General features: G+C 38.3%; 1 protein-coding gene across 1 annotated transcript; it reads right to left on the reverse strand.

Moving 5' to 3' along the window:
- Positions 1-5943: 5943 nt before the first annotated feature.
- Positions 5944-22388, reverse strand: DUS2 (dihydrouridine synthase 2). The gene is made up of 16 exons (XM_054269324.1): positions 22364-22388; positions 21898-22037; positions 20962-21007; positions 20169-20260; positions 19287-19330; positions 18558-18622; positions 17411-17454; positions 16912-16977; positions 15221-15291; positions 14745-14831; positions 14471-14639; positions 13399-13520; positions 10638-10781; positions 9390-9477; positions 8682-8755; positions 5944-7487 (listed from the first exon to the last, which is right to left on the reverse strand). The coding sequence occupies exons 2-16, from the start codon at positions 22018-22020 to the stop codon at positions 7250-7252; spliced, it is 1473 nt and encodes a 490-aa protein (XP_054125299.1). The 5' UTR covers positions 22021-22037; positions 22364-22388; the 3' UTR covers positions 5944-7249.
- Between the last annotated feature and the right edge of the window lie 47 nt (positions 22389-22435).

The following is a 22435-nucleotide window of genomic DNA, read 5'->3' on the forward strand; positions in this document are numbered from 1 at the left end:
TACGTTCAGCTAAAAAGACTGGTCAGCTTGACATGCCTACTCTAAATACTGAAGTGGAAGAAAATAAAGGTGTTTACAAAAGCTAACTTTAGCTTAGTAAGGCTAAGGAAACAACTGAGCAGAAGCTATCCTGAATTACCTTTTGAAAACCCTCTTCCCAACCCACACAGACCTGAGTGAAGAGTACCATCAATATGCTAAGATCAGTTTTTATCAATATCCCAAAATCTGTTAAAGAGTTGCAGATGGCTTCCTTAAGGGCTGAGCTGTTTTAGTGAAAATCAATTTCAGTCACAGTCCTAGAACAGCCAATAAAAATTCCTAATTCAAGAAGGAACACAATTAGCTGCTCACTGTGAGTCTGCACTGTCAGTACAGTGTCATGGAGGGTTCCAAAGCACAGGGGAAGTGAGAGGAGTGAGCTGTGTGGGTGAAATGTTCTCTCTGACCAGGTGATCCCATGAATTCATAGCTGGGCTGAGAGGAAAACAGTACACAATAGCAGCCAGGCAGAGATAGGTGAAGATGCAAGATGTTTTCTAACAGGATGAGGTTAGCTCTTCCTCTCATGAAAATATATCAACTTTTTCTGTAAAAACCTCCTCTTCATCTAAATTGATTTTTTTTTTATGAAGAGGTATGAGGAAAATAAAGTGTGGGTGGATCAAATCTGTTTGTCTTCAGTTTCTCTAAGAAGTTAAATGGAAACTCTTCCCTCCATCCTGTGGAGAACACAAAAGCTGTGTTTGCTTCTGTGGCATAAGACATCACTTTCAATAAACACTGTATTACACACTTTGCCTCTAACAAAGAATGGAGAATCTTACTACAAATGTGAGTTTAAATACTAAAAATGAACACAAGAAAAAGGGGTAAATGTTTAATCTATGGGTAAATGCTGTACCAGTATTACTGCACAGAAAGACAGCAGTGACTAATCTTATTTTTTTTTCCCTCTATCCCTTCAGCCAGCATTGCTGCCATTATGGGATATGCACTCTCAGGCCATGCTGCACAGTCATGCATGCTACCCACACCAGTGAGCAAACTAGCACTGAATTTACAGTCTGCATTGCAACACTTGGCATGCTGATAAAAGTTAATGGGAGAGAAGGTAATTTATTAAATCCCTATTAATTCAGCATTCATAATGCAGTATTTCTATAGCCTACAGGCTATAAACTTTCTAAGAACTACAACTTTTCCATGTTCAGGCACTGCAAAACATGAAAGCTGCTGTTAGCTGTAATAAGAGAATGTCACAGGGCAACATGACATAAATTACCATGCCAGTGATGTGACAGGTAGGCATCGTGGTCTAACTGTACAGTGATTTACTGCCTGAATCCTGCAGTCCCAATATTGCACCTCTCTGAAATCTTATCATTCTGATGCCCTTGTGAACACCTCACCTTCCATTCCCTTTCACCTACAGATCTGAATACACAATGTTAAATTAACTGCTAAAAAAACCAAACCCTTACAAACACCCCTTTTGTATGCCATACAGGGGAAATAAATGCACACTTCTGCTCAAGTGAAACTGCCTCATATTGTTTTTAACACCCTTCAGATCTTATGGGTTTTGTGGCTCGTGTAGGTGTCTCTACTCACACATATTTACTTTTGTTCTGTCTGGTGTCCAGGATTTGGCTCTATTTCAGCACTAAATAAAACAATGGCTTCAGCTTTTAAACTTTTTGTTGCCTGGGATTTAGTATGGAAATGTAACTAGAATGGATACACAGATGGCCAGAAACTTTGCTCTCAATTTTATAGCAATTCAGAAAGCTAATGAAACAGTAAACTACCCCATAAATAACCAAAGAAAAACCACCCCAAAAAACAAAAACCCCCTTTTACTGCCTGAAAAACTTAGAGAGAATGGCAGAGGTCCATTTCTTAAGGAAAGAGGCATACACTGAACCAAACCAGGTAAGTCAGTGAGAAGCTTCCCAATGAAGTTCAATCACAGCCTGACTTTTTTTTTACTCACAATCTTTGACAATGCTTAAGATTAGAAAAGGTATAAATGTAGTAATTTAAGATAAATATCTTTATAACGCTCACTTTTCTTTGACCACAATGAGGGAAACCACTTGATCAGTTTCTGTTTAAGAAGTTTAACACGAAGGTCCATGCCCAGCTGCTGACAACTCATGCTAACACCTGTGCAGTGGTAAGTGCACAGGCACACACAGCAGCCTAACACTGCTTAGAGAAGTCTGCAAATCAACAAGAAAGTACTAGAAAAGGGAATGTGTTTATACTGTTTTAAACCAGCTAAAAAGTAGGTTGAAGATCTGTATTCAAATCCAGCTCTGCCAGCTCCATGCAACAGAACACTAATCAAAAAATGCATGTTCACAACTGCACATAGATAATATCCATTGGTTGCAACCACCAAGCAATAATTTTTCAAGGCAGTTGAACAGGAACACAATGACATACTGAAGCATTAACAAATGTATGGAGTTTATCAAGGAAAATAAGGCTAAAATGAGTAAAGTATCAGATTTGTACTACAGTGCTCTTGCAGACAATAATTTTCTAAAAACAGAAAACAGAGACTCTCCCACCACATCAGGACAAGGGAAAAGTATTTATTTGTTTAACTGATAGACGTTTAACAGCTGATTCACATTAGCTCCTGCAACACAGTTTCATTTGGGAGCTAAGTGAACACAAGTGAGGCATTTTAAGGCTCCTCTCACAAACCCCACTGAGGCTGGAGCTCCTTGGAATATGGGTGACTGAACCAGACTTCCCCAGGAGCTCAGCAGTTCTTCTCCTTAATTGACCTAGACAAGTGGTTTTTAACAATACATGATGCACTCCCTCCTCACCAAAGGCTTGCTTTCCATGTTTAGCTTTTAATGTTTTTCATCAGCTTTGTCATCAGCACCTCTGACTCAAAGCCTCAAGCGTCGGCTCCTGCACAGTGGCACAGATGGAACTTGAGCCTTGCAGGCCATCTCATTACTCCTTGACTCAAAGCCTGAATATAAGCAAGTTCCTGTTTAAAAAGCCTACAGCTCTCATTATGTTGAGTTCCTAGGTTTGACTAAAGAATGGCAGTAAAATGCCTTTGTGAATGAAGACTTTTTCCAGCTAACACCTGTGTGGGACCTCTCACAGTCTTACCAGCTGACGTGTTTGAAAAGCACGTTCTTGTGCGTGTCATAACGGGTAAGGGAAAACCAAACCAAAACAAAACCCGTCCCACCTCCCCCTCCTTCCCCAGCAACCCAAGGCATGCTTATGCTTTGAACTGCAGAGCAGCTGAGCTGACATGTGGCTCACTTGCCAGTTTCTGAAACTGCAGTGCTGGGCAACTCTAGGATTTTGATATTTAAACTCTGTATTTGTACCGCCAACATTTAACCTCACATTCCAGGGCGGGGCTGGGCTCAGAGCCTGGGACATTCCAAAAAGCATTCCAGCCTGCAAGGCCCTGGAGGTAGACCCTCACTGAGTGCATCCACACTAAAGGCTGGCAAAAATATCTCTGCATTCCCATTCACATTGCTAGTAAGCAGAATACAGGGAGGACAAGTTACAGTTCTCCCCACACCCATGGACCACACTTTGGCAGGTATCATTACAAATACTCTCTGCAGCATCACTACCAAGTACAAAAATACAAATGCTCTTTTGTTGGCTGAGGGTACCCCTGGGACAAAAACCCCTCCAGTTGCTTCACAGAGTTCCACAGGATTAACACTGAAACATTTTCACTAAGCAAATACTTAAAATAGAGCACAGTTTTCATCAGTATTGACCAAGTATTATATTCACACTGCATTAAATGAAAAAAAAATTCTGAAAAGTGAAGCTAAATATCCTGCAACCCAGCTGTGGTCTCAATTGCCACCCTATGCAAGAATGCTGAAGTGCAATGGCTGGATTGGTAAATACTGCAGAAGACAGTGTATTTTTGTGCCAACAATAAAAATACCTGCCACCTTCTGTTTCTGGAAGGTACAGCAGGGAAGAGAAGCACGGCAGAAACTCAGACAGTAACCAGTTGCTCTTTAAAAGCAATGTGAATGTAAGGATTTCTAGGAGGAAAACACTAGTCGCTGAAGTAATTACATTCCCACCAGTGCTGAGAAAGGAACACACATGATAAATAGAGTTATCCTATCTGTAGAACTGGTCAGGATGAATTCAATGGTCAAAGTCGTCACACATTGGTTGTAACAGTTACAAGGAGTGAAAGTATGTAACATAAAGTCATCAAATCACAACATTCTGGCAAGCACATAGATATATACACAAGTGCAACATTTCTTTGGTTCTTCCTGAAACTGATCAAAGGTGTCAAATGTTACACTTTCTAGCCATTTGCCAGAATTACAGCCCTTCTATATTTAGCATTAAAAGCTCATTCCAACAGAGTGACTCCTCACTCTCATTTTCACAGGCTCTGTTTGGCCTATCCATAGATACAGCACAGACAACCCCGTTAGTGTGTACAAGCACTGCAGAGAGCTAAGGGGAGTAAGTGTAACATTGGCAACTGTGCAATAATTTCAGGAAGGATTTGAAAACATGAGGTCATTAAAAACAGAAACATCCCCCCCAAGGTTTAGCACCCATTTGATTTAATAAACACACTTTGCAGGCTAGTGTTAACACAGAATTTGTTTCACTCATAGCAAACTATGCAGCCAGCTTTATCCACCTCTCTCCACCAACCAAACCAAGGCACATATTCTGTAATATAAGATGAGTAGTAAAGCCCCTCCAGGCTGGTATTCATGCAACCTGTGTTAAGGTATGTCTTCAACTACAATTACATGTGAATGTTTGACAGCATCCTGCAGAAATCTGCTCAATGATCACATGAATCCAGGATTTACACCTTCTCAGGAGCACTGGAACACCAAGCTCTCAGCACAAACCCGCGCTCTGAATTAATGGAGTCACTGGCTGAAGGAAGCAATATGAAGTCTGCACAGGCTGTACCTCACTCAGGAGGCAGGAGGAGGCACATGCACATCACATGACAAAATACCAGAAATAAAGGCTTTGGCTCCTAAATTGAATGATCCTATCTCACTTCTGTAAGAAGTTCAAGTCAGCAGTGACACACTTTCTCCTGAGTAATTTTTTGGGGTTTTCTGGGTAAAAAGAGAAATAACATGCTTCTCATGACTGACTCATCTATTAACTCATCCCAATCCACTGGAACTCCCACTGATCCACAGTAATTGCTGCCATACAAGTCCACCCTGTACTTAGGCAACAGCAGCTGTATTACCCAAAGATTCAACATTCCTTTTAGACAGACAATGATTACAAGACTAAGCCAGATCCTTCTGTGTGGCAGGACAAGAGGCAATGGGCACAAATTGAAATTCAGGATATTCCATGTAGAAGAAGGAAAAAAATCTCACTTTTGCTTACCTCGAGGATGCTCAAACACTGGAATGAGTTGCCAAGAAAGGTTGTGGAGTCTCAGCCCTTGAAGATGTGCAAAACCCAGTTAGACACAGTCCTGAGAAACCTGCCCTAATTCATCCTGCTTTGAGCATGGGGTTTGGATCACACAATCTCCAGAGGTCCTTTCCACGCTCAAACATTCCATGATTCTATTACATTAGACCCTGCAAATCACACTGGTAGAAGGACCGAAAAATGACTTTTTCTTTATTATTGTGGCTTCAAATAGTTCTGACAAAAGTAAGATATTCCAGATAGAACTTATAATAGGAAAAGGGCTACTTCTGAAATTTCTGATTAATACTACAAAATTTTTTAGTGCTTCAGAGTAAAATTGTAGCACTAAAATGATATCAAATATGAACATATTAAAGTGGGTTTACTGTAATGTACAAATTGAACAAGAAAAACTTCTTCCTAAACTGTATAGACTTACTGTCAATTAATCTAAACAGACATTTTAACTTCACAACCCTGAATACTGTCTGATGAGATACTGTTTTTCCTTTTTAAAATAATGCTTTAATGTGGCACTACCACTTGAGGAAAAGAAGCAAAATTTCAAATAGAAATATTATTTATGAATTACTACCAAATGAATTTTATCTTGTACATTCTTTATCCAAAGTACTTTAGAGATCATGGCATGATACATCCCCATCATTTTGTTTTCTGACCAGAGCTGATAATCTCACAATCCCTCACACTGTTGAGTGAAACTAAGTCACTGTTTCAATAAACTGTTAACAACAGATCTCTCTGAATTCTTTTGGCATTCTTTTGAGAATTCAGAACTCTAATTTGAATGAGACAAGCTCAGCTGAGCTGTCCTGAATTAGACAGGGTCTGTATCCTCTCCGGGCATACAGCATTTACTTACAGTTTACTTCACTAAGAAGTTATGATGATGGAAAACAAAGAAGAGAACATGGGCCTTTGATCAAGACCCCTGTATCTCCAACAGCTGATTGCTGAGACAAACAAGGTCACATTTCAAGAACACACAAGGCCATATTTGGATGGCCATTACTGCAAGTAATCTACTTGTAGACATTTACGAGGACTTTCAAGTTCAAAAGACAAAAAGGACCTTCATTCAACAAAGTCAGTGCTACCAGGCTTGGCTCCAGCTCCTTACTGGAAAGACACAATTGTTAACACCTAAGACCAGAAAAGGACCGTTAATTCTACTGCCATATTTCTGAAGGTAAAATGTAGCAGAAGTTATCACAGAAGAATGTTATTTTAATGCTTGTATTACAATTTTCAAGTCCTTCTTTCTGCAAAAAAACTTTTTCTTGATACATGAAGGGTGTAAACAAAGCTTGCAAAACATGCATAAAACTCAATTGACACAACCATGTCTACTTTGCTACTAATTATTTTCCTACATTGATTTTTCTGATTAACTACACAGTTCCAATACACAGTTAGATTCCTCTGTTTGTGGATGATGTATCAATACATCTCTTACCCGCACACTGTAGACTTATTAAAAATAAAAAAACAAGTAATGAAACCAATGACAAAGTTGCTTTGAAAATACCTGATATTTTAAAAAAGTTTTATTACTGGGATTCCCTTCTCCATGTTGTTTAAAATCAAGTTCCTAATTATCATCTGAAAGGCACCATAGGGACAGTGGGTGGTGAACAGTAAACATCTCAGTGGCATCTTTCACAACTGGGAAATTTATCTGTCTCTGAGAGAATCCAAATGAAACGTGAACAGCAAGATATACAAACAGGAGCTCATTTGCAGCTGCATAGGCATGAAACCTCTAACTTCCATTAATTCCATGCTATCGTGGCATCTTCGGCACATTCACGTCAGAAGTGTCTTCAATAAAATTGGCTTTTTTATGGGAAGGCTCAGCAAGGTCCTCTCCATGGTCTCTGCTAATCAGGGGCTCCTGGTCCCCCCTCTTGCGTTTGTTAATCAGGTGATTTTCTCCCTCACAGAGCTTTCCCTCTGGGACACCCAGTGCTCTCAGACAGACAATAGCTGCAGCCTGTTCTGCCAGTTTCTTGGACTTGTCCCTGAAGAGCAAGCACACAGAGCACACGTGAAAGTAGAAACTGAGGTCTCTACACTGCCAAGAGACAATTTCCTGTCTCTGATGCAACATCATGAAACAAACAGCATTTGTCGTCATCTCACAGCAGAAAAACAAACCAGGTCATTTCCAGAAATTATTTCAATCTTGCTGAGTGTCAAGTGTTGATGCATCACTCCTGATGCAATACTCCTAGAAAATCTGTCTCTATCAGGGCTTGTCTCCTGAACACTCTCCATGTCAAAGGTACACAGCCAATGTGTGTTTGCCCCACAGAAAGGTAACTTTTACAAATCTGATCACTAAACAAAACTGAGTTATGAAGGATCACTTTTCTTGAAAGAAGCTCAGGCGTAAGTACATTCTCTGTCAGCTGGACAAGTTCATTGATGCTGACAAAAGCAGGAACTGTTCCGCAATAATAAAAATTCTGTCACTTCTGAGAAAGACTGCCCATCACACATTTGTGGAAGTCAGTATTTGAAAACATTTTCTTCTCAAAATTTCATATCAGCTGAGCATAACTTCCTAAAGTCTCTGAACAGGAAGGCTGCAAAGCAGTTGTGTGTGCTTGTCCTGTTTAAAATGTTCAATGCTGAGCTCTAGCTTTGCAGTTAAATCAAGATCACCTTAGGTGCAAATGCCTCAAAATCAACTCTGGTATTAATAGATGATTGTATAAAATACCACCAAGAAACTTTAGAGCAGGCCTGGATGGAGCTGCTAATTAATTGTGATCTCCAAGAACTCTGCTTCATGGAATACAGACACTTAGTCCTGACTTCTTATTGGAATGGATCTGCTGCAGTGGCTGAAGACATAACCTGCTCCAACATTCCCCTCTGCCTCACTTGGCTTCTTTCTGCACTCATCACATACAGAATGGAACTGGGTCACCTATTTGCTCCCCTTCCAATACAACTTGTGGACTAACACAAAGTGAATTAAAATCTGTAACCGTTTACTTGATTATGCCAGTGCTTACTTCCTCTTGTCACATTCAATTCTCAGAAGTTTTTAATCCTTTCTCCCACCTAGAAGTAGTTTTAGGAGGTAACTTTCAGTTGACCTTTATCAAAGGCAAATGGAATAAACTGGAATATCCTTTTAATGAAAGTTTTTAAGCAACATTTCAGAAACAAAAATCCAGCTGAAAAACCCATTAAGGATGGCTTACCACAGAGTTGATCGGTATTTTCGCTCAGCTACTGTCACTACTGAACAGAATAACCTATCCAGTGGTCTTTGAACCTGTAGAAAAAAAAGAATTAAAAGGAAAGAGGTTGTCACAAACCAATCATGTAATTTAAATAAGAAACAACATCATCAACATTCCTTCATATTTATAAAGACAAGGATAACAAGTTACATAACTTTAACATTACTCTAATTCACACCACAAATTTCACCATACATATACAACATTAAAAAATTAACAAATTGTCCAAGTTATAAATATTTTTGCTTTACAAAACTAAAAAGTAATCAAATAATGTTGCCAATGTAACCAAACAGGTGCTCCTGTCCCATACAGCTCCTATCTGTAACAGTGTGCAACAGAGAAAACATTCCAAGACTTAATTCTTTACTTCACAGAAGTAGTAAAAGGTGAGTCGTGGGTTTCTATATAATGACCAGAAAGTTACAGCAACTTCTTTCACAAATTAATCAAAAGCAGACTGAAGGCCTGACTTTGGATTTTTTATTTTCTAATACAATAAGCTGCTGTTGCCATACCTGTGTGCATTACCATTTCTGCAGCTGCTTTCTGAAAGAGCTACACCAGAAAGCTGAAGCAGAATTTCTCACTGCCTTGAGTCCTAAAATACTTAATTTCATATATAAGGCAGAGGGAGAGGTTTGAAAGGGTTTCTCATTGACTCACAGTTTCATAAACAGGCTGAGGATGCTTTTCTTTTCTACACCATTCCAGAAGATACATTTTTGGAGTGATCTGTGGTGGATATTCTCGCCTAGACAGAAAAATTTGTTGTCAACAACGGTGCACAAAGTTCTATTTTGAAAAAGATAGTGATGTTTTTTGTATTACTTCTACCAGTTATTTGAAGTGTAATTTTACAGCTCAAATTATGAAGAAGATGCTTCTTCTTCTTCATTAGAGAACTCAAGTAATACGTGTGACAAAACATCTAAAATAAAATCTAAAGTTTTCCTGAACATTTACATCCTGTAGTAATACAGCTAGAGAAGACATACTTAGCAGAAAGGAGATTCTAACTAAATATGTGACACAGAAGAGAGATACAGTTTGCTACTGCTTATTATAAACACCAATTAAACACCAGTAGAAAAAAGGAGAAGCTGCTTCTGTTACACAGCAGTAATCAAATGAAAAAAAAGGGTAGAAAATGTAGAAATTTCTTCAGTTATCGACAAAGAATTACAGATCCTCACACATGGCAGAAAAAAAAACATTTAAAAAAAATCTATATTCAGGTCTCAAGGAGTCAGTTACTATATGCTCTAAATATTAAAGCACTATGACTGCATTTGTGGAGGATTTTGCATATCACACTTGAGCTGTTTGATAGGTCTATTAGCAAAACCAGCAAATATGAGTTTAACATGAAAAGTAACAGCAATTCTACAGGCCTCAGAGATTATAATTAAAAATGATATAAAATAGAATTCAACTCCATGAATTAATTTTTCAAGGAACAGCTTATGAGTGGAACACGTTTGGAAGACTTCAGATGAGCGTGTTCTCTGCTTAGAAGAGTATTAAGAAATTTGTTCAGGACTTTTTATAGAAAAATTATGTTTTAGTCAAGTTTCACTAAAAATAACTGAACTCTACATATTTGTAATACACTTTTCTACATGGAGATGTTCTATTTTTAATTTTCTTTTAGAGCACTCAGCACTTTCAACAAGTTAAGTGAGAGAATTAGGCAGTCTCAAGAAGCCTGGAACTAGAGAACATCCTACAGCATCCAAATGGCACAGGAAAAGTGGTGATTATGCAATGATGTTCACTTACTGCTTCATAGGAATTCACCCAGTAAGTGCTGTTTTGCAAATCATCATTTTCAAAAAACTCTTAAGACACTGTCAACCTCACAGTTATTATTCAGAGATGCAAGAGAGTGAAAAAATTGATTTGCACACTTACTTGTCAAATCTAACAGCCATTTTTATTACATCTGGATCTTCTGTTTGGTCATCTTCATCTTGCACCTTGGTTTCTGAAGATGTTTTCTTTGCTTCAAAAATAGCTGTGGTTTCTTCATAGAAGTCACCCATTTCAAAGGCTTCACTATTCAAACAGAATTCCTTTATATTAGAGATCAGTTTATAAATTTTTGAATCACATTATGACAGAGAAAGAAAATGTAGAAATCAATTGTGTTTACAGTACATGTTAAGTGGAAGTGTGGCTGAATTCTGCACAGTGACATTACATTGAGCTACAAGTAGGAAAAGGATGTTCTAATTTCCAGCACTACATATGCAATTTGTAGCCTGGAAGGGCAGGCAGAATCAGTCAGAAATACAGGTCCTGCAATGTTCAAGCTATTAGTTCATTAATAACTTGCAGTTGGATAAATCAGCAAACAAACATCTCAGTGTGACTCCTGGTGCATCAGCTCCACAAGGGCATTACAAGCAAAAAGTAAGAAAAAGAATTTTCTTCTAATTACAGTGATTAAAAATACTATAAGCAATAAACATTGTAACATCCAAACCCCTCAAAATCTCAGATTTTCTGACTTCAGAGTATTATTCACAAGCCCAAATAAAGAGAAGCAGCAACCAGGATTTTAGTCAAAGGCAAAAGCCTCAAATCCTTTAAAATTTCAAACTCATGGCAGGCTGGATCTACTTTGAAAAACTGAGACTACTGATTTTCTGCAGATGATAATGGCAATAAAACCTGCAGCATAAAAGAAACTTTTACTTTTGGTTATGAAGATGCTGGTTGATACACGACTGCTCAATGACAAAATGGATTCTGCCCACAAAGCCATCTCCAATGCTCCAAGCAAAAAAGCAATGAAGCTGAAAAATACTAACTTATGTGCTTCTAAGGGAAGGCAATTTATTACATACTGCTATGAAAATGTTTTGTGGGAAGAGCAGCAGGCTGTTCTCTTGCATTCAGCACTGAGGTTAAAGCTCAAATGGCTGTAACCCATCCTCACCACCAGGAGACAGCAGAATTATGCACTATAATTGTCTGAAGATAAAGTGGTGCATTTTAAAAACTGAATGTTCCTCAGTTGTCTGGACATGAAACAGGATGTTCAGAACAGGGGTTAAAAGACCAAGTTTGCTGGCAGAAAACAGTTTCATAAATTTCCAAATGGCTCTCTCTGTCCCCCTCTCCTGCACACACATTGCTTTAGCCCATTTTGAAGCTGGTATTGCATCACATGTACAAAACCAGAGAGTTTGATTTTGGAAGCCCCTAAAGAATTGTTAGGCATAGCACATAAACCCCATAGTTTTACACTAGATTTCTATCCAGTGTTTATGTGTATGAACTGTGACACCTCTAATTACCTATGTAAAACTGTTACTTACAGTATTTATTTTACAGGCTCTGCAATGCTATTCATGCAGCAGAAAACACCACCACCCTCTGGGCTAAGACTTTACTGAAGCTGCAAAAGATTTGAGTTCTAATCTATACTTTATCTTTATTCCTAAACTCAAAATCTATAATCAAAATAGTCTGTTAGCATACTAAAACAAGTTAAATTCTTTAAGTTGCCAAAGTGAAAAGTAACTTGCAAAGTTTAAATGGTGTTCATGGATTCCACTGCTCCTTTAAGAATAATGAAGTCTAGCTCCCTTCATATATGCAATACAAATTCCCTTCATTGTACTGTAATGTAATAATCATGGACAGAATTATTTCTAGAAAGCCAAAATTGGTAAAAGGCAATAAAATGGCAAAAGGATTGCAGGCATTTCCATTCCTCTTGAACAGGAACCAAATGCTGATTAGGGTTTGCTAGAAACCAATATATTATTTTTCAAAATATTTCAAGCTTTCAACATTTCTATCCATTTTCATACACATTAGATATCAAACAGTTTCAGACTGCTCATTTTATAGAAAACAAGGAGACTTCTCCCCTCCCTTCTATCAGAAAGATAATTATAACACACAACATGGATATTACACATGCAAGCTCAGAGCTTTTAGTTCTATTTGAAATGTGTCCAAACCTGAATTCTCCTAATTCAGTGCTAATTCTTTATTCATCTGCCTATTTTATGGTTTCTCTCAAAATTTTCGTTCTTTCATTTCTGTTTCTCCCACTGAGAAATTTCATCCAGTCTGTTCCAGATATGCAGGATGATAAGATTCTTTAAAGCTACTATATGTCCTCAGAAAGATTGCCATTATTCATTAAGGTGTTCCAGGAATGAAAAGCAGCACAAAAAAAATTACAATTAAGTACCAGGCAACCCTGATGCATGTTTCTGTGTTTCTAAGTGTTCATTTTAAAACAAATATGTTATAAATATTCCAGTAACATTACAAACCTCACATGCAATCGGGAAAGCTAAATCAAATCCTTGGAAGAAGACAAGTTCCACAAAATTTCAGACAAGCTGAAATTTTTCTTAATCACTTCATGCAAATACTGGAAAAATGCTTGCCACTCAGTGAAGCACCACTCAAATGAGTGTGCTGAATATGGAGAGTTTTAGGGCTAAAGATTTAACATCTGAGCATGGAGGAAACCTGAAAAAATTTACTCTGATATTTCACATCTCCCATCTAGATTTTTGGGCTTATTTGGCTTACTTTTGGGGTTTTTGTAACTTCTTCTGACAGTATGAAATGCCAGGCAGTGCTAGACAGGGAAGTGGTGTGCAAGTTTGACAGAGTACAACTCTTTTCTGAAGTCCATGCTTACCAGATCTCCTGTGTGGACTGTGCAGCATGCAGCTTCTTACCCTGAGTAGTTTCCAACTGTTCTCTTAACATCTGACACAAGCAGTATTTAGTGTTGGTGTAGTGATTGTCATACCTCACTGCCTGATGGAAAGAGACAAAGAATTCAAAACCACACCAAACAAATTTATCTTCTATACTGCACATGGTGTCTTGATGACTTCCCCAATCATTTTTGAAAGGCAAACCACAGTGCAGTTTCCTCAGTAACAGATTCAACACCACCCATGAATGTGACTATAATCTGATTATTTTGGCATGACTTCACCAACTAAAGTTCAACTGACTCATATACTTCTGAAGAAAGAGTTGACCTGTTTACATCATTGACTAGCAATGCACTGATATTTTAGTAAGTAACTCGTTAATAGCAAGCTCAAATTAAAAAAAGAATTTGATTTGATGACATGATTAAAGTTCATATTTCTGACTAATTCCCTATGACATCATTAAAATTTTGTCTTTTGAATAATGGATAAAACTTTATACATTAGATGACTTAGCTAATGGAACTACAGTACTACAATACAGTAATTTGCCAATAAAGTAAAATTACTTTATTGGCAAATCATTCCCTTTGCTTTCCTACTGTGAATATTTCTTGACCATATTTGTGAAAAGTAATTAATTTCTGAAAGTGAATCTAGGAGCAAATGATTATTTAATACTCCTTCACCTTTCTGTTCAATGTTGTACAAACTGAGCAGATTATTATATGCAATATAAAATATTGAATTTACAACTGTGACTTCAAAAGGGTTGGACTACATATTTTTAGATTTCTTTACATTTTCAGTAAGCCTCATAAATGTTCCCAAGAAACAAGGGCTAAAAAGCATGCTTTCTCCATACAGATTTCTAAACAAAATCAAACAGAGGAAGCAGGGATTGATTTGCAAGGATCATGTAACATGCACTATGTTAAAATATCCCCAGAACCAAGTCTTTGAAATGGAGTTAAGATACTGCAGTAAGATTTGGATTAACAATTCTAAACAATGTTAATTACATGTAAGATCTTCATAAAAACATACATATTTGATGTAATCTTGCATGACATCCTTCAAGGGGCAAAACCCCTCTTTTCTGAAGACAGAGGGGTTCCACATGGCAGCACGAGCAATCATGACTGATGAGGCAGCTGTTGCTTTCTGGAAGGTCTCAATGTCTGCATATTCCTTAATGAAGTCATGAGATCCTCCACTAAAAATTAACAACACTAATATAATTAATCATGCCTCTTTTGCCTGCCCTTGGAAATCTTAAGTACAGGCACCTGACCAGGATGAGCTAATTAGTCCAACTTACTTTGCTATTACTGGAATGGAGACAGCTTCAGATATGGCCTTGATCACATCACAATGGACAGGGTGCTGAGGCCTCTCCTCCTTCTTCCTTTCCAAAAAAAAAAAAAAAAAAAAATACAAGACCAAAGATTTCCTGTGGAATTTATAGATCTCTAAACCATAGCAGACATGACACTAGGATTATTAGGATATATTTGTTTCAGCTTATTTGTTTTATATATTTCATTTTTTAGACCCAAAGTATGCAAGATAATTTTAGTTTTATTTGGTCTTAAGAAAAAATATTTAGGAAAAGAGCAACAAGGAGTTTAATTCCCTAATTATTGACTTGATTTCCTAGAACAGCAGTTCAGTTAACAATTGAAATCAGAACCACATATTAGATTTGGACTATAGAGTATAGTCATATCAGTCATATCATACTGTGGTACAGTCATCAACAAACTAAAAAATCTTTCTTGCCTAAAATCCATTTACCTTCCATGGACTGCAATAGCAGCAATGCCAGTTTTCTCTATCCTCTTCACCAGATTGACAGTATCCTCCACCTGAGGGATAAGACAGTCTGATATGATTCCAGTTCAAAGCAAAAGGAATAACTACCACAAATAACTATCACGTGACATTGTAGAAACAAATGCTGAAAGTCTTTTATCAAGAGGGATGTGATTCCTGCCTTTCATCAATAACATAACATGTACAAACATTTAATATACACTACAATTAAAGACCTACATGCTATGGCAGAAAAAAAGAATCCATTTGCAATGCTTCCTTGAACCTACAGATTACAAACTTTCTCCAACCAGGTAACATAATACTCTGTAGCAGGAGAATATTTTCCAAAGGTTTTCAGACTGTCAATTGAAAATGACTGGAACATTTGATTAGCAAGTCCTCTCTAATGACTACTCTGTAAATTGTAATTAAAATGCTTTTCAGTCAAAGGATGTCTTCTGAAATCAACCTAACATGCAATCACACAACTATAAATATTCCTCTCAGATGTATCTCAAAAATGTTAACCAGCATCTAAAATATTCTAAGGATATTCTTACATGCCCAGTGTATCTTCAAAGAGGTAAAATGCTCTTAAGAAGCAGAAATAAAATTTTCACACTGCTGCACTAGCCTGTCGTATGCATCTTTAGGGAAAGGGAGAATGAAAAAAAGGCAAATTTTCCTTTCAAAAGCTGAAGGAATATCTTTGGCTCCTCCCAAAGATATCAGATTCAGTCTGAAAACTGCAACATGTCCCAGCTGGCAGGGATGTAGAGACAGAAGCTCATCTGCTGTTCTGATGGATGACATTATCCAAAACCAGCTTGAAAAAAAATGAAGAGGCTCTAGGATAAAGATGCCAGTTCTCTAATTTAATACTTCAGAACCAAAATTATCTTTGACTTGGTTACTGATTCTTTTCATACAAGCTTCATTTGTTTATCCCAGCACATAAATGACTTCTGAACAAAGCTGGCTCAGGTAGAGTTCATCCATCTACTGAAATATCTGCTTAGGTCATATGCAATCATAGTATCTGGGAAGTAATTAAATACCCAATTGCTAAATTGTAGTTAAATACTCAATCAGTCTTTAAAAGAGAAGGTATATAGTCTTTTGGAAGTTTAAAAATACGTAGAGAATTCATCTTCAAAAAAAAAAAACAGTAAGGAAGCTACATCAGCTGTAAAAAAAGTCTGGAAAAAGATCCTGAAAAAGACAGACCCCATAACTCCACTGGCTATTCTAACTGCAAGAACAGGAAAACAGTATGGAAGAAAAATTAGCCTGAAAGAACAGAAAACAATTATCTATTGGTTATCCCATGCAAAAAATAGGAACTAACAGCATCTAGTGGCTGCTCGAGGGTGCTGGCCTACACCCTTTTGTACCTCTATGACATAAAAATGACTCCGTTGAGAAATTTAGAGGATAAAAGCCTTTGTGCCCTTGCCTACCATAGAAACTGACAAGCCCACAGTCACAGTCTCTGTGCACCTGCAGGTCAGATGTAGGCTGGGACAGCATCCCAAACAGAAATTGTAAATTCCAAGTGCTATTTCACAGCAACAGGCATACAGTGAAACATACCAGAACAACATATATTCTAACTGATAGCAAATCAGAGCAGTAACAGCTGAACAATTCAGAACAATTTATGCTCTTACTGAGGGCAAAATGCGGATTTTGCAGGTTATTGGTTTACAAACTCCTTTAACAAGGGTGGTCAATATCTGAAAAAAAAAAAAAGAAGACAACAATCTGATCACAACAGTGGCATTACTAAAACTCTCCTCCTTTCTCTCTTGAAAATAAATTCGAATAATGTAACACTGTTTACTACTCCTCTATAAAGAATCTTACATAGAAAGACATATACAATCTGTAACTGAATATACAATTTTATCCAGTAGGTACACAAGCCTACTTATAGTCTAAGACATTTTTACTGCCACTTCTTTGTTGATTTGAACTGCATTTTTAGAGAGCAATTAATGGCTGCTGGAGTTTCAACAATGCTTTTAATATGGTGTGACCAGAGTACTAAACTGAGCATTCCACTCAAGCAATCACAAATTTGTTGTTTATTAACTCATTCCTGCTGCCAGTAGAGCACAGTGCACAATTCTTCCCAAGGCACTTCCAGCCCTACCAGGTGATACTTACAGACTCTATTTTGTCAGGATCAGACAGCAGTGCTGCTCCCATACCTCCCTGGGAAAACAGAGAGAAGCTGTTACCCACTAGGCAAACACATTTTTCAACTCAATTGTTTTGCCTAAATAGCAAATAAAAAAAAAGCAGACCACAACAAAAGCACAATATCATATTAAGGAAAAAATGGCAAAATTTAAAATACAGAAGCATTACTGAACACCTTGGTGCTACATTTCTTAGACCTGTATCAGAATAATTAAGCAGTAATTCAGGGATCACCTTGCTCTCATCACTTTAGGGAGCAGACAGGATTTCAGGAAGCTATTTTTAGCAAACATAATCATCCATTTTCCCATTTTTCATCCATAACATAATTATGAACAATTTAATATTTTAGCTGCTCTTCCCACTGTTTCATCTGCATACATAGATGCAGAGGCCAATAACTTTTTTGTACAAATTTTTTTGACCCAGAACTATTATTGGAGAATAACCACTCACCAGCAGTTGTACTCCTGCTATTTCACCCTAGTACAAGATGGATATTTGGTGTTTTGTTCTTAATTACAGCTCTGTGGAGCATTTGACATCAAAATGGAGTGCCATGGTTCAATTTATTGATCCTTTATGTCTACATCAAGTAGCTTAACAGTCCTAACAATCAGTTTGACTGCTCTGCTCTAGTCCCAGACACAGGACTAATTGAGAACTGCATGTGCTTTATTACCAAACAAACCAGGTTTTAAGTGACCCATTGTACTCTCATTTAAAACTGACTAAGAACTGAATTCAGCATTACTAAGCTGTGACTACTTTTTGCCATCTATTTGCTCAGATGACAAATTGTGATTTCAAATTTTATTAAGGCTAGGTGGAACTTATTTCACTCACCCAACAAATTAATGACTTCAGAAAAATACTAAAAAACCCTAACCACTTTATTTTATCTAGCCTTTAAGAATTTTCTAGCAGCCTATGTTATTTTACTGTACTAGGGCCATGACACCTTCCAGAGTGTTCTGTTTACTACAAACAATTAAATTTCATTTTTCTCTTAATCAAAATTTTACTGCTTGAATTTGAAAACCAGACCATGTACTCCACACTCCATATCTCCAAGACAGAAAAGGCTCATTTAAGAGGAATCAAAACCCACTTGCCTTAGTAGAATATTCTTTGGGGCACCCCATGTTGATATCAATACCAGCCACATCACTCTCTCTGAAAGAGAAGGAAAAATCAAAATATTTTTTAGCATATTAGAACAAGAATCAAGAAACGGATATCTTCCCAGGTAATTTGTTCCATCATCATAAAGGCTTAAATGAGAACTTAAGGTAAATTTGAACTTCTGAATTTTTAGCTTCTCGCTTATTTAAGTTAAATATATAAATGTCAATGATGGTCTGAAGATCAGACTGTTCACAGGTTTCAATAACAGTGCTGTGCAGAAGCTGCAGATACTCATCTCAGATACATTCTATATACTTAATCCTATATAAAGTATATCCACCACTAAATTTATCACTACAGTAAGTCCTATTGAAACATCCATCTATTTAAATGGAGGCTTAAAACCTCCTTTTTAAGAGTCATTTTTGGTTTCTCTACAATACATTACTGAAGGCTTTAAACCACAAACAGTAAGGGACATTTTCAGGTGTACTGGTCTTGCAGCTCTGCAATACCAGGGAAATTCATACTGGAGAGATCAAGGACACACTTGCACTAGCAAGAAGCCATCCCAGCACAGAATTCATGCAGCTGAACTTTTCCTGGTTCTGTCAAGAGCTATCATAAAAAAACTGTCTTCTACAATAATTCCTCTGCACAAAAAATCCCAGACAAACCCAAGCTGGGAAGGGGCTGAGAGAAGATGACTTACACAAGTTTAGCTACTGCCAGGGCTCTTTCAGCATCTGCTGAACCCTGTTGGTAAAAGAAGAGGATTTATAATTACAAAATATCATCAAATTAATAAAAAACCAAGGTGCTTACTTGCACATGTGTACAACTATATTTGTTCTGAACATTCAGTACAGGCAGAGACCCACTCAGAGGCACACTGGATATTTCAAACATTTACCTACAGCACATAGTGGAGTCAGCCACTGGATGGTAAAAGGTGATACAAAAAAGCATCCAAAGAGGTCTGTCTGCCCTCTTCACCTACAGCAATATTAAATGTTCTCAGCCCCTCAGCAACAGATATCTATTTTAATGTTCTTAAAAAGCTCCACTAATAACAATTCTACAGACTCTACAAGCAACTTATTTGAGGGCTACATTACGACTGAAAAAGGTCCTTTCAGTATCTAATGCAGTCCACTCATGCTTCCCCCTCCCTCCAAGCCCATCATCAGAGTGGTCTCTAAGAGCAAATCACTGTCATTTTCTCTTCAGCAAAGAGAATCTTTAACCCATTTGTGCAAAGCCAATGCAATCATTAATCCTCTCTTATCTATACTAAACAATGCTGCCTTTTTCAGTCTTTCCAGTGACACTGTTCATAGGACAGTGAAAAACTTCAATGTGTGATCAGACATCAGCACAATTTATATCCATATCCATAAGCGCCTAAGAAATATCTAAGGTACCTCTTACAAAACCAAGCTGCTGAGGAGCACAGAGGTTATCGTAATCACCTCTTAGGAGAACTTACAATGCAGAATCTTGATTTGTACCAACAGCTCAGAAATTCTGCAACCCCTTTGGTGTGAAGCCACCTCATTCAACTATGTTGGTAGAGGAGTATCTGGTTTCTTACCATTTGGAAGACAACACGTTCCCTCTCCCTTTCACAAGTTCTGAAAACAACTCTGTCATTAGGTGCAACAAAGTCCACTGTTTCAAGTACTTCTGTATGAAATGAGAAGCAGATAAAACAGACAAAAATTCTGTACAAATGCTACAAATACAAAAATTTTTAAAAGTCACATGACCATGTCATTTGATTATAAATGCCATCAAAGTCATTTGATGTTCTTTGAAAAGTATCAAAGTCCAATGATGACTCAGCCAGAATGAACAGTACTATTTTGGGGAAGGGGCAGGAGGAGAGAGGAGATTTGTAGTGAACTTCTGTTTCCCAGCAGGGACACTGCAAACAACTGCTTCTATGCCACTCAAACAGGGCCAGGTCTCAAAGATATCTTTTTAAGAACTTGCATTGACAATCATGTTATTGCAAGTCCAGCCCATGGACTTCAAGTTAATAAATGAATGATAAACAGTGAGTTCTTGTATGTGTTGCTTCCTTGTTGGAGTAAACTAAAAGGTGTGTATATTATCATGTCACAAGCAGCTAACATTTAAAAATACACATAATTGGAAACTGTCTCTACTGCAGTCCAAACAAACTGAAAGTTTAAAACTAGAGCAGCAGACAGGTCTAAGGCAGCACTTCAAAATCTTACTGTAAGCCCCTAGACACAATTCAGTGAGATGGTAAGTACTGATACATCACTATAATCACTAGGAAAATGCTTCAGAGAAATAATTACCCTTTAACTAGAAAAGAGACTTCTTACAGGTATTATCAAAAGAAATGCCATACTTACCATTTATAACCCTCTTACACTGCAGCATCTTTATGTCAATCAGCTCCTGAGTAGAAAGGATAAAAAAATCTCAGTGAGTTGAATTGTTTGAATTGTTTCAGCCTGTCAGCTCTAAACAGTTGCCGATTTTATTAAGTAATTATCTAAAGAGATCAACTTCTCTGAGCAACCTGTCCCAGCACCTCAGCACCCTCTGGTTAAAGAACTTCTTACTAATATCTAATCTAAAGCTCTCTGCTCTTCAGTTTAAAACTGTTCCCTCTGGTCCTATCACTATCTGTCCTTGTAAAATGTTCCTCTCCCTCTTTTTTAAATGCCCTCTTTAAGTACTGGGAGGGCTCAACGAGGTCTCCTCAGAACTTTCTTTTCTCCAGAGAGAACAATCCCAACTCTCAGGCTGTGTTTGTAGGAGAGGTGCTCCAGCACTCTGATCAGCACTATGGTCTCTCTGGATTCACTCTAACAGGTCCACACAGTTCTTGTGCTGAGGACCCCACACTTCAATTTCAGGCAGCCTTAAAAAAAAGTGTTTAAGAAACAAGGAGAGCAATGCTATGAGTGAAATACATGGAGGCACAGCAGAACTAACCAGATGAGACATGAAGTCAGTCTTCAAAGTTGCTTCAAAGTTCTGACTCTACTGAAACAAAATACAAAAAAAAAAAAACCAAACCAAACATGCAAATAAAAGTACAACTTGAAGAAGTTGTTATGGCGTTTTGTCTAAATTATTTGAAGTTACTAACAGCCTCAAAATATGGATTTGCCATAACTTGAGAATGGCTCAGAGAAATGCTTCAAGACATTCTTCTTTCCTCATTTTTAATGGAAAACTATGTGTAAAAAAAAAAGTCATACAATGAAAAACGTCAATTTGTACTTCCCTTAATAATAATGTTGTCAGATAAAACCGCCTCATTAGCTCCTTCTCCATACCTCACAGTACACGATATCGGCACCGTAGTCCAGAGCAAGCAGCCGCATGGGCAGCGTCCCCACTCGCACCATTGGAGCCAGGATCTTCTTTCCCCTGAAGCACAGGGGTGTGTTCACCGTCATTCCCGCTGCTGTACCACCTGAAAGAGAGAGCCCAGGGGCACCGTCACGGAGTGTCATTTCCCACCCGCAAACACAGGCGCGTCCTTTCCTGGGAAGGGGCGGTGGGTGCCCCGCCAGGTGTGAGGGGCTCGCCGGGCAGCGGGGACCGGGCTCACCCAGCCTGAGGGCGCCGGGGGCTGCTCCCCGCCCCACGGGCTCCTTCCCGAGCGAGGGGCCCCGCGCCGCCCCTGCCGGAGCCCCTCAGGGCCGCGACTGCTCCCGCGGTGGCGGCGGCGTGAGGAAAGCTCTCAGCCGGCGGCGGAAAAAGGCGAAAGAAGGGGGCGACACCGCCGGCCACACTCACCCTCCTCGCGTGGCTCCGCCGCGGCTCCGCGGGGCGGGGAGAGCCAGGGCCAGCGCCTGTTTCAGGCGTCAT

The sequence above is a fragment of the Melozone crissalis genome, unplaced genomic scaffold (genome assembly GCF_028551555.1).
Source record: "Melozone crissalis strain CALT ecotype California unplaced genomic scaffold, PUWL_Pcris_2 ptg000007l_1, whole genome shotgun sequence".
Lineage (NCBI taxonomy): Eukaryota > Metazoa > Chordata > Aves > Passeriformes > Passerellidae > Melozone > Melozone crissalis.